We start from the raw sequence: 12,997 nt of genomic DNA, 5'->3' as shown, positions 1-12,997 counted from the left end.
GGATGAAACATGGTGTTTACTTTAGCGCCCAACCGATTTAACCATGGAGTGCTGCAAGTTTTGAATATCTATGGGAAATCTGATGATTCAGTCTTATTGGAGGGAGAATGACAAAGCCTGGCAATCCTACTTATCACTCGCTTTTGAGACACTGGATAGCAGTGGAACATCTTCCTGTGTGCAAAACAAATAAGAACTTTCAAGAGGATAGCAGAAAAAGGAAGCTTCTCTTCAATGGTGCTGGGCTGTTTTGGCAGTAGATTCTGGAGATGCAGATAAAAGGGGCATTGTTTTTCTATTTGAAAGCTTTGGTTTTTTGTGCAGTGAGTGCTATGATTTTGAATTATACCTTTCCTTGTATATTTGGGCTGATAGGAGCCATAAAGGGTGATGAAACACCAATGAAACACAAGCCCTTTAGAGGGCGAGCCCTGTAGTAGCCTGCTTCACCCATGACTAACTTGACTAACAATTTGCATTTGTACAGAACACCACCTAAGGTTGGAGACAAAAGAGTTTCACAATCAAATTGTAAGGGAACGACTTTAGCCTGTATGGCCTGATAAAATGTCATTTTCATTTCTGAACCCTATATGGGTGTTGAATATAATGAACTGCTATGTATTTTCCCATGTATGAACTTGTGGTGTATAGCCCTGAGGGTAGCTCAAGTCCGGAATGAAAGTGAACCTAATGAAGCATGTGAATGACAGGCTTGGAGATTCTTTACTTGTATCCTTGAAGGAGCTAAATACCTCAAATGATGGCAGGCTATCTGTCAAGTTCCTTCTGCCTTCTGGACCAATGGGTTCAGAGAGGACTGCCACCAAGGCGGGCCTGAACTGTACAGAACAAAACCAAAGTCTTTGTACCCTTCAGTAGTAGCATAATCACCTTATTTGGAAAGAAAACCAGCTAATGTATTGCAGCAATTACAGGCTTGTGATGCAATGTTTTCCCTGTCGAGGACAAATGTAAGCCCAACAACTGAAGATGCTGAACTGATGAATGGACATCCTTAGGCTGGGAAAGCAACTCTCGCTCTGCTACCAATGGCTGTGCCATCAACAGTGCAGTGCAAAATCAATGTTCTCAAACAGTTGGAAGGAGACAGGGCAAGACAAGAGGGTATCAAGGAACTGTCTACATATGAGGTGTTAATCATACATACGTACACGTCTTTTGTACGCACAGAACGTGCACACATTGAAAATACAACTGGACAGTTTTTCACACGCATACACCATCTTTCCTGTCTCAGTAACACATTCACACTTGTAGACCCATTTTCTATTACAAGTATGCCTGTTCGAATTCGTTTTAAGTTTTCCAATCACAGTTCAAAGGCAATACTAAAGGCTGTTCTGGTTTTCCATGTTCCACAATCAAATGTGGCCAGAGGTGCTTATGAAGAGGGTGATGTGGATGGTTGTCCGGTACATTTTCCACCCCAGGGTCCTGATACAGCTTTGGCTGCAGAAAAATAAAGCAGGTAAGGCGAGTGGAGCTGTCCTGTACACCTTCCCAAGGAGTGCAGGTAAGTTCAGGTAATGCTGGGTCGGTTATAAAAAGCAGATTTGCAAGAGGGTGGTGGGAGTAGGCGTGCAGCGTCTTCCTATGCAACAGGTCCGCAGTACACGGCGGAATGATATCAAGGAAGGCGAGGGGCCTGGATTCTCTTTCAGCCTCTCCACCAATGTGGTACTAGCTTTGGCAAAGCCATCCAATCACTCAGTATGTAGGTGGTGGAAATCCCACAGTGCAGTCAGCCCTCCGTTCCACTGGGAGTGCATGAACCTTCCAATGCGGGTTGTGCCCAGACGAGGAAGAGCAGGGCCTGTGGGTTCATGAGGCACAGTAGCAGGATCTGTACAGCAGCTCAGGGAATTTCTGGGGCAGTAGTGTTCCCTCACCAGGATGTTCAGAGTTCCCCATTTAGTTACACTTTCCTGCCAGGCAGCATGCAGTTCGGCTCCACTGATACTGCGCTAGTGGTAGTTGGCATCAGTGTCGATAAGTGGCCCTGCACCGTATTCAAAATGCCCATTCTCTGGGTCAGCCTCAAAGCTCTGCAGGCCTTCCTCATCATCCTCGCTGTTAGGGGCAGGATCCTCGCGGTTGTCCATAGTGCCATAGGACTGGTGTGCCGGTGATGCTGCTGGTGTGAGCCCCATTTCCGGCTCCTGAAGCACTGTAGCAACAAACATCTGTGAAAACATGGAAAAGGGAACATATGAGGCTATTGATGGCATTTCGCAGGCACAAATAGCATTGCACACTGTCTCTTTAGACACATTTTGGGGACTGGAGCAAATATTTTATTTAAAACATTTGGAATCTATATTATATATTTCACACACTACTTGTACTACATTTTCTAAGGATAGTGCAAGTCGGGTTTTATGCGACTTAAAAGAGGGAAAAGGCAAGAACCAAATTAATTTAGGAGTTCAATGGATTTAGGAGTGACTTTTACTATTTTTTTCCATGTAATGCAATGAGCAGTACGTCCGTATAATATATGATAACTACTCCTCCATCAAGATTTGTTACCACTAAATACCATCTACTGATTGCACTTATGAATAAATGACTTCAATGTGCACTGTGGAATTAATATTCAAATGAGTTCTGAATGAACAAGACCTTTAAAAAGAACGGAGAAAAGTCACAAGTAGTAAGTCGATGTAACGTAGAACTACAGTTAGAAAAACACTGAAACCTACAGGAATATTTTTTACGTATTAAAGAATAAAAGCTATACTTATGCGGACAGAAATAATACTAGCTAGTCATGTTTGAAATTAAAATGTTTTATTAAAATAAAAACAAAAATGCCCAATTCCTTTCATATATAATTCTGAAGCAAGTGGGACAAAAATGAGCACTACAGTACTCCACAGAACCTCCCTAAAAACGCCTAGTAATGTGACATTTATGATTCTTACATTGGTTTTTAAAGTATAAACTAGTGTCACGATATGTTTCAATGTAAAGAAATAACAACACATTGCATTGAAAATAACTTAGCATAATGCTTTTGCATTATGCTCAGCTATTTTCCATGCCTTTTCTATGCAGTTAACTATTGTACTGTCAAGTTTTTCAAGGGTACATAGGTCCAGTAAATTTCATTTTTTCTTCAGTTTGTACTTGTTCTCGATACACGATAGATTTCAAATGTATGGCTTATAAGAGGAACCGCTTCAGATAGTTGCTGCTCTGGGGGAAAGTTTACCGCTTTTTTCATGACAAGTCAAAATTGCTATTGTTTTCATTGGTTGGGGAAATTCCAGATTTGAATAAACTGTTTTCTTTTGCTTTTTCAGCAGTTTTTTTTATGGTCGTAGTCAATGGCGAGGGTGGAAGGAAAAGGGGATGGGAAGAGGTTTCCTAAATGATCGCTCAGCCACCATTACATAACCCCTCTCACCCTAAGTCTACCTCACTACCAGGACACAACACACCAGAGTTCTAGAATCGAAGATGCATTCAACCACACTTAACAGAAAGAAAAACTTAATTGAGGAGACAGACTTGTTACTAATCTTTATGTTTAATCAGCACAGAGAACTAACTACATGGTCCGTGTCTCCGCACAACATCAGTGGAGTATATATCCTGCAATGACTTTCAGGTACTGATGGAAGTGAAAGTCCTTCCTCTTCAATGCACCTCCCCCCGTGCAGTATCAGGTACGTTGAAAGCAAATGCATGTGAAGCCTGGCCTGATCTACAAAGAAAAAGTGGACTTCAAACTGATCTCCAGGTAACATGGTCTCCTCACACAATCCAGAGGAATGACAATCATCTCCATCCTATGGTCTCTCAACTCCCTGATAACCAGAGGGAGAACACAGAAAGATGGAAACGTGTAATGAAGATGCATTCTTTATCTGGTAGTATGTGCAACTCCTAAATGCCCTTGCTAAGGGAACTTCCTGCACATAACTAAACACATTTGCGGTGTGTGCTCGACTATTAAGGTCCCTTAGTAAGCAAAGATTAGGTCTGCTATCTTCTGGCTCAACTTGCATTCATGTGATGTTATATTCATTCTGCTAGGAGCATCCACCCGAGGTGAGCCTTCCTTTGCCAAGATGGTGCTAATATGAAACTGGCACATTGACTAACCTTGCGCATGGCAAAAGAAACAGAACCTGGCATTGATTCAAAGAAATCTGCCTCCCATGATTATGCCGATCAAAATCTGGACCCTTTGACTCTGCTCCAAGGACAGATGGGCAGTTAGGGCTAACTGAGTGCAATTCAGCTCGAGGATCTTAATGGGTCAAAGGCCCTCCTTTATATCCAAATGGGCAGTGAGAGCTAGGTTCCTCATCTGAGCTGCACAACTCAATAGAAAAGCATCTGTGCTGATGGTTAGGTGTGGTCAAGGTGGCCTGAAAGGCTCTATAAAAAACAATCCAATTTCCACAGGTTCCTACTCCACGTCATGGTAGAGGTCCTAATCAAAATACACTACAACTTTAAAGTCCCCCACACCTGCTGGAGATATCCAATGATGCTCCACGGCACAGACCTCATCAGGCCAAGCTGAAGAGGCCATAGAAATGCAAGACATGAGGCCCAGAAAAGAAATGTGCAGTGGATCTAACCAAGGCACCCTTTCCAAAAGTGAAAAGGATGTTCCTTGAATGTAATCCAAAACTTAATGCCAATAAGGGGAAGGCACTAGAAAGGCACAAAACATTATCAGATGCCTGAAAGGTAGAAGGCACCTTTAGGGGTCATGCCTTGCACCCATTCCTACTGCTCCTAGAGGACATTCACAGTCTGTAACCTGGGGCACTGGGCATAGAATGCCTCTTGCAGCCACACTATGGGAAAAGTTCTCTTTACCCCAGCATACTGCCCACTATACATGTCCTTAGCCATGCCTTGCACATATGGCTCAAAGCAAACAATGAACAGCCTTTGGCCATGGATACTGCTCTTTGTGTATGGCCCTTTTCCATACCATGAGCCTATTCCCCATGGCAGGGACTACTATAAACAGTGGGACCTGACCCACCGTAGACAGTGGGTCCAGGTCCGCAGGGCTCTAGAGTAGAGCTTCCTGTGCATGGCCTTTGGGCCCCTGCAGTCAGCACAGGGGACACTGAGTGGTCTAAGGCAATGCCCTGAGCTCAAGTCTTCCGAACCTCAGTCAGTTTTTCTTTTTTTGCAGTGAGGGTTATTTCCACATCTGTTTTTTAATTGACAACCTGCTTTCTCCAAAACACTACAATTTGGCCATGAGCAGCAAGGTGTTGGTGCAAGTATGGCCTGCAGGATAATTCTGTGAATTATTCTCTTGCCACAAACTTAAGTAGAAATCTGCATGTCACAAGTTTTAAATACTGTTAAGGGCAGTCCTCCTAACCTCATTGCCCATTTAGGCACCGAAAACTATTTTTTTTTTTTAAAGTTCAGAAACATTAAAACAGACTCAAATCCGAATGATCGAAATGACTGCCATCACTGCAAAATGAAGGTGGCTTGTGTGTCCTTTGTGTGACTTGAGAATCAAAAAACCTTAATGTGACTGCTTTTTGTCAGAAGTTTATAGTATTGCCTTTCTTTCTTTACTGTCTCCTTGTGAATGTGACCATCTGAAGACATAAAACACTGGTAAATAAATGAATTTCGTTTGCATTGTGCTTTGGAGTATTGGCCATAGTGAATTAGCCCAACAATGTGTCTGTATTGAAAACACAAGATAGACAATAAATAAGTTCCGATGGGTTCCTAAAAGAGGACAAGAATCCCAAGTCCATCATTTCTTGTCCATCTTTGTGTTGTGTAGCCCTGAGTGTGTCAAGTATGCCCAGACAGGGAATGGTGCACACTGTACCATTAGAACCAAGTTGCACTCTACTTAAGAAGCTCAAATACACTAAAACCGGTCTGTAGTTGCTAGTGTTCCAGTGCAGAGGATACCTGGCCTCACAGCTGGGCTGGACGGTTTCTGTTTGAGCAAGACTGATTTTCATATGGCTGGATCCTACATATGATGGCATGGTGGGCAAAACAATTATGGGTTGGTTATGCGACCCGAGATTTTTCAAGTGATTAAGTCAAGCATTCGACCCATCAACGTGTTCTATTCCTCACTGTGACACCCTAAATGCGATGGGTATTCCTAGACGTCTAAGAATACCCACTGATGTATTGAACAAAACTTAGAAATTGGACGTACTGAATGAAACAATACGGACAAATTCTTTGAGTGGGTCCCATGCTCATTGTGCCACTGCAACAAAGCCGCAGACTGCTGAAGAGGCGCATATAGGTCGAAGCATTCTGGGGTTGCTTGTATTCTAATTCAGAGAGGACCAGGCCTGGCCGTTCAGGCTGGACTGTTACTATGGGAGCAGGACCGAGGCTGAGTAGCATATGACTGGGTCCAGTCTGAGGTGGTATAGTGGACAAAAAAGCAATGGTTTGGGATGCTGCCCGAGTAACTACCAGGGGTTGAGATCAATTAAAGCACTCTCCTGGTGTAATACACACGTTCCATGTTAGTGTTAGTATTAGAATGACGACTCCTTTCCTTAATCCCTACAACAGGCACTGTAAGACGCCAACTGACCACAACACTCAATGTCAGTTATTAGCTACCCTACCCTCTTTCTCCCATGAAAGAAAGTGGAAAAGAGAATGAGGGAAGATGACAGCAGCTCGTATGAGCATTGGTGTGGGTCAAGAGGCACATGTTCACCCTGGATATAGAATGGAGAGGAGCCACGGTGTTTTTGTCCGCGCTTGGCAATGGCATAGAGAAGAAGGGGCATGGAAGTTACCAAGCTTCTCTCTAGTCCTTGAGCATGGCCGAAAAGGCTGAGAAAGGAAGGCTGTCAGGCTAAGTAGAACTCTCCCCAGCCACTGATGAAGTTCTGGCTCAATCGGGGATATCCTCCAATTTCACATTCCAAGCGTGACACAAATTATGCGCAGATTCCAGTTTTTACACCACGGAAACCCCTCCCCTGGAGGAATTATTGTGGATAAAATGGGGTGGACCATGTTCGGCAGGGCCGGACTGGGAACATAAACCGGCCCTGGTAATTAAGTCTGAACGGCTGGGGCAAGGGGGGGGAGGAGTGGGGGGGGGGGCCCTTAGGGGTATTGCTGGGAAACACTGCTGCTGCTGCTTTTGGTAGAGGGGGCCGATATTGCAGCACTGCTGCAATACCGGCACACTATACCAAAAACGGCCCCCACCAGTCCAAAACCGGCCCCCACCCTTCCGGTCCAGTGGCAAAACCCCTGGTGCCCGCTACGGCCAGTCTGACCCTGATGTTTGGTTTTGCTGTTGGGTAAAAACAAAACTACACATTAGTCAGTCCCCATTCCAACCTGTGGAATGTGGAGGGGAAATGGCCCAGGGTGATACTGTGACCATGCAATCAGACTATTTTTATCACACAATAATTCTGATTCAGCAGGCATGAGGATATGCATTAGACAAGTGCATTAAATAGTTTGGCGCCCAATGCTACCATGCAGCAGCAGTGCGAGTACACAAAACAGGTGTGCACTGGGTGCCAGGATGTTACATTGTTTATGGCCTCAGGAACGATGCAAATGGTTTTGAACTCTAGTATTTAAAAGCAGTCAATGATTAAGCTGAAAATGAACTTTATCTCCCAGTGTGCTACATAAGGCACTGCATGCCAGGCCGCTAGGGCAGGAAAGAGCCTTGGTTTGTGAGCTACACGGTAGAAGACAGCACAGTGACGTACGTTGGAGTTTGGTGTTGAAGAGACGCTGCTCCTCTCAAGGTCAGTGAATGCCCCATCTGCCTGTTCCGAGAGCTGCAGGAAGAAAAGAAAACAGGCGTCAAAAGGAAGTTAGTCTTGTTGAGGGGGAACATTTGAGTTACATAGGTTCTTGGTCCTGGTAATACATGACAATGAATCTGTGAAGAGGAATTCCATGAGAAACAGGGGAACGGTGAATATTGATATAGTTTCTGGGTGACTTCTCATGGCCTTTTTTCATTGGAATGTATTGCAATCTATTGTGTTAGAAAACGCAAAAAAAGATATTTGACAAAACAAGGAGGTTAGTACAAAAAGGTAAAGGTGTGAAGCTGCGAGTGTGTGCTCTGGAGATGGCTGCTTACCTGCCAGTAAACATTTGATACCGAACAGGCAACCCTACAGTTTCCAAATTAGGAGGAACATTTAATCAACCCACTGCAAAAATGTTGGGTTTGTAGCAAAAACATAAAGGTTTCCCACAAACAGAACAGAGTGACACTATAAAAAGCTACTGCATACAATTACTAGTCTGTCGATTTACTCGTGCTTGCATTTAACTTGTAAGTCCCCCTTCATGCCTTCTTTATCACCCCGCTGAGCTACGCTTACAGTCGAACTAAACCAGCATTTACAATGCAATGGTCTGAGCATCATTAAAGGTAGAGCTATTGGCATTGCTCATGACATTTTTTTTTTTAAAACATAAATAAATGGTATTGTCATTTAAAATGGCAATAGGTGAGCATTAGAGAGTAGTAGAGAGTATTCGCGGACACAGAGCCACACACACACACACACACACACACACACACACACACACACACAGAGCCACACACACACACAGAGTCCCCCCACACACAAACAGAGCCCCCCCCACACACACACACAGAGCCCCCCCCCACACACAGAGCCCCCCCCCACACAGAGCCCCCCACACACACAGAGCCCCCCACATACACAGAGCCCCCCACATTCACAGAGCCCCCCCCACACAGAGCCCCCCACACACACAGAGCCCCCCCCACACACACAGAGCCCCCCCCACACACACAGAGCCCCCCCCACACACACAGAGCCCCACACACACAGAGCCCCCCCCACACACACACACAGCCCCACACACATATACACACAGCGAGCCACACACACACACACACACACACACAGAGCCACACACACACACACACACACAGAGCCACACACACAGCTCGTGCCTGGCGGGAGCTGAGGCATTATTACCCACAGAACTCTACGCAATCAACCTCTAGTCTTGGAAAGAGTCAGTAAACTAGAGCGTGAACCCCAAAACTTAGCCGGAGATGGAAAATGATGGGCTCCAAGTCAAGAGCTACCTGTGAGCGCAGCTACAGCAGCGGCGCTTCATTAACCTCGTCATCCTTCACCGAGAGCTGCACCCCGGGGATGGCCGGGCAGCTCCTCTGACTGGAAGAGAATTGGGGGGGTGGGGGATTAATCCCGGGCAGAAGTGCGAGGCGCTCTCTTACCTCACTGGCCCATCTCCGGAGGCCCGGGTACTGGGCTGTGTGTCGGGCGGCGGAGGACAAAGCTCTGGTGCCTGCAGCGCTTAGCTTAGCTGTGCTCTCCGGGGATCATCTGCCCCCACTCCCCGCAGGTGGGTCTGTATAACGACACATGGGGTGTAAAGCGGCCACTCTGGTTGTGCGTTAGTCTATCACCAGAGCACTCGTAATGCGTGCGACACACAGGCACACGGATCATTACTGCTTGCTGTAAAGTCATGGCATTACTGTCAGTGATAACAAGTGAAGATCCTGTAAGGCATAACTGTACATTATGCACACCGCAATGTCATCAGCGTCCAAGCTGCACACTTCTAACTTCATCATACTGCGCACTTGTAATGCCATCATAGTCCAAGATGCACGGTTGTAACGTTATAGTGCACATGTGTAATTTCATCACTGCCCATAAGGCACGCTTGTAATTTCATAACGCACGCTAGTAATTTCATTATAGTCCATGATGCACGTTTGTAATACTACCGTAATGCAGGCTTCACATTTCATCATTGGGAAAAAATAAAACCACAAACTCTAGATTTCGAAGAACACAATGAGGATGGATTGAACCAGTCATTTCGCACCTAATCTTAACCGCATCGCTGCTAGAGCGATTCCCCTGCTGTGCTGGACAGCAATAAAAACGGGTGTGGTCATGACGAGCTCAGCTTGTCATGAGCACAGGAGCACTGTACTGCATGACGAGCTGAGCTAGTCATGAGCATGGAAGGTTCTAACCGCTTAAGAGCTATGCCAACGTTATAATGGAATGAGTAAAGGTAGTGGAGATACTGGGATAAACAGACTTGCAATTGGGGAGAAATAGGCCATTGACAGTGGGCGGCAGGCGGGTACTGTGAGAATCTTAAACATTGCAAATAAGACTTTTAGTTAGTAAATGTTCTTTGGAACCAGGAAGAACGGCTCCATAAAATCTCGGGACTGGTGTAGCTATACTCAAGATGCAAATCTCAAAGCTTGTTGTGAAGCCCTCTGGTTTATGCAAACATGTTCCCACGGCCTCCGTTCCCTGGTTTTGGATATCAGGGCTTAGCATGAGGAGGCCGTGTGCACACTCATACTCTTATGAACCAACCATGAAAATCACTTCGATCTAAATATAGCCCTGCGTGCTCGTGTTCCTTTCACTAACCCTGCCCTCCACCCTCAATTGTTATAGTTACGTTTTTTCAAAAGCACGTTACTGCATATCTGGTTTTACTCCTAAAATTACCTCACCCGATAGTTTCCCTGCCCCCCCCCCCCCGGATATGTACCACCCCACCCCCACCCGATTGGCAGCTCTTTGAAAAGATTGGATAGCTTAACGATTGCAGCAGCCCATCCCCCAACGCTCATGCGCGTATGGAAATTGTGACTGCGCATGTGTGGCTCCTCCCCCAAAGGGAGGGTGTTCGGTAAAAGACTTCCCAACTTTGGGCCTGAATGCACCCCTCCTCCAACCTAGTTCGGGCCTATGGAGTTCTAACCTGAAGGTGTCTATGAGCCGGGCGTTCTTGTGCCCCAGGCCAGCCCACTGACCCTGTCCCTCATCCCACAGTCTCTTCTCACTGTACCTTCTCTGCTGGCTTAGGCGTCCTTTACCATTTCGGCCTTCCAAAGTGCTCCTCCACTGTCTCATACCCCCCCTCCCCGCACCACATGGTGCACCCCCAGTCCGCACGATTCATTGTGTCAACTCTCTTCCCGCTCCAGACTCCCTGCTACGGCAAAACTGATACTCGTCAGACAGCCGAGAATAAACAACAAAGGGTGGGTGGGTGTACGGGAGGTCTTGGAAAATGGGGATCCGTGTGTCTGGGTTGCAGCCATGTGAATTAAATATGTAATTGTACAGAAAAATAGGGCGCAGGTAATTAACACGCACTGGGGCCATTCCCAGTGCTATCAGTCCTCTACCCTCTTCGCAGAGAAACGCGAATCCCCCCCCCCCCCCCCCCCGGATATATCAGATAGAATCACGATGTAATATAAATAAGAATAATTTAGTACCGGTTTCCTCCAGCGGAGCGTCCCGTCCGGAGCGGCGTTCACGTGCAAGGAAGGCCCAATGCAGAGAGGAGGCTGAACTGTTTCCGCTTGTTTCTGAGCTGTGCATCTCATCAGGGCTATGGCTCCTGGGAGTTGTACCTCATGAGATTTGGGTATGAGGGACCCGTGTCTTACGAGGTCCGGATGTGCCACCAGTGACCAGTACCTCACAAGAGTAAGGGCTGACTAGGCAGCGGCTGCCTGTCTGTCTCTCTCGTGAGGGAGGAGAGGGCACCAGAAGCAAGCTATGCTGAGACAGCCTGCACAGCACCTCGGATGTGTCCTGTGTGCGGCTCTACCTCACGAGGATTTTGATAAACTTGAGTTCTCAAAAGCTGTACCCCACGAGGCTCTTGTCATTCTCATAGTCCGTCTATGCTGTACTTGGTGAGAGCCGTGGAGAAAGGGTAGTTATGAGGGCTGTGTCTGACCGATTTGTATTCTCCAACGGGAGGGAAAACACTCACCTCAACAAAACAAGCATCCCTCAGACACGGGGACATGAGCGCCTGCAGAGCCGGGGCATGAGCACCTGCAAAGCCAGAAGACACACGACCACGTTTCTCCGAGGCGAGGCAGGAATGCCTCGGAGAAACCAGCGTCTTTTTCAGATTCGGGGGCGTGGTTTTCGTTCTCTCCTCTTCCCATTGGCTGGAAGGTAAAATTCCAGCCAATGGGAAGAGGAGAGAACGAAAACAAGAAAGAAGAGAAAAAACACGCCCCTAATCCGAAAAAGATGGGGCTTAAACGGAGTGACACCCCTCTCCTCCAATGGCTGGCCTCCGTTTAGGAAGCCAGCCAATGGAGAAGAAAGGCGGGTTCAAGCCCCCATACTGGAAAACATTAAATCTCTGACCGAGACTGCGCAAGCGTAGCCTACAGTCATCGACCTAAAAAGGATTGAGGTAGAGATGTTGTATGACAGCCATAAATAACATAATTATGTACATCGCGTTTACTATAGCCAACTTACACATTAATGACGTATAAGACCCACATCTCCCAAAAATTTAAACTGTACTTTGCCACATGCTACCTTCCTTGCTCAAATATTAAACAGTACCCGTCAGGCTTCTCACACCTCTTTCAGGGTGCCCCCCACCAACATGGCTCTACCTGCTTTCTGAACGTTCCCTCAACAATGCTTCTCTCCACATATGAAAGATTCTTGTCCTCCTGCCATTATCAACCTCCGTCTAGTCTCTTCTATTGTGGCAGCCCTTTCTCTCAGTCTAGAGAAGGAAGCTACAACACTGGGATATACTAATGTATATCCCAGTGTTGTAGCTTCCTTCCTAATCTGCAGGGCCTCCTTTTCCCTGCTTACCCCAGACTACTACAAACTTGGGGAACTCAGGAGAGCACAGTGCAAGACCGCACAGCAGGAGCCGTCTGTCTACTGGCTCCCTTGATTCTACAGATTCAAGGGGAGGGTAGAAAGTGTGGAAAGATGACTGCAGCATGCGGGTGTCCTGTCTCCCTCATGTCTGTTGAAGCCTGGGATTCTGAAAAGTCCTAACATTGGTTGCACTCTGGGGTACCCTTCTAATGATTTTTAAATGCATCAAGAATCTTAAATTTGTGCAATGCCTGTCTATAAAAAACATCTACCGGATAACCCCTCTAGGATTGTTG

The 12,997-nt window shown here is 46.4% G+C and overlaps 1 protein-coding gene across 4 annotated transcripts in view; it reads right to left on the bottom strand.

The window, feature by feature from the left end:
• Window positions 1-312: 312 nt before the first annotated feature.
• Window positions 313-12,997, bottom strand: part of TMEM63C (transmembrane protein 63C) — a 739,018-nt gene continuing 726,333 nt past the window's right edge. For 3 of the 4 annotated variants that reach the window (XM_078659954.1, XM_078659951.1, XM_078659952.1), the window contains 2 exons: window positions 7,749-7,820; window positions 1,025-2,207 (listed from right to left, as the gene is read on the bottom strand). In XM_078659954.1, coding sequence (XP_078516080.1) covers window positions 1,989-2,207; window positions 7,749-7,820 — 291 coding nt within the window. In that variant the 3' untranslated portion in view covers window positions 1,025-1,988. Of the gene's footprint in view, window positions 2,208-7,748; window positions 7,821-12,997 lie in introns of all 4 variants that reach the window. The other variant, XM_078659953.1, reaches the window with a different exon arrangement.

The sequence above is a fragment of the Lissotriton helveticus genome, chromosome 9, assembly GCF_964261635.1.
Source record: "Lissotriton helveticus chromosome 9, aLisHel1.1, whole genome shotgun sequence".
Taxonomy (NCBI): Eukaryota; Metazoa; Chordata; class Amphibia; order Caudata; family Salamandridae; genus Lissotriton; species Lissotriton helveticus.
This window is presented reverse-complemented; position numbering and strand designations above follow the sequence as displayed.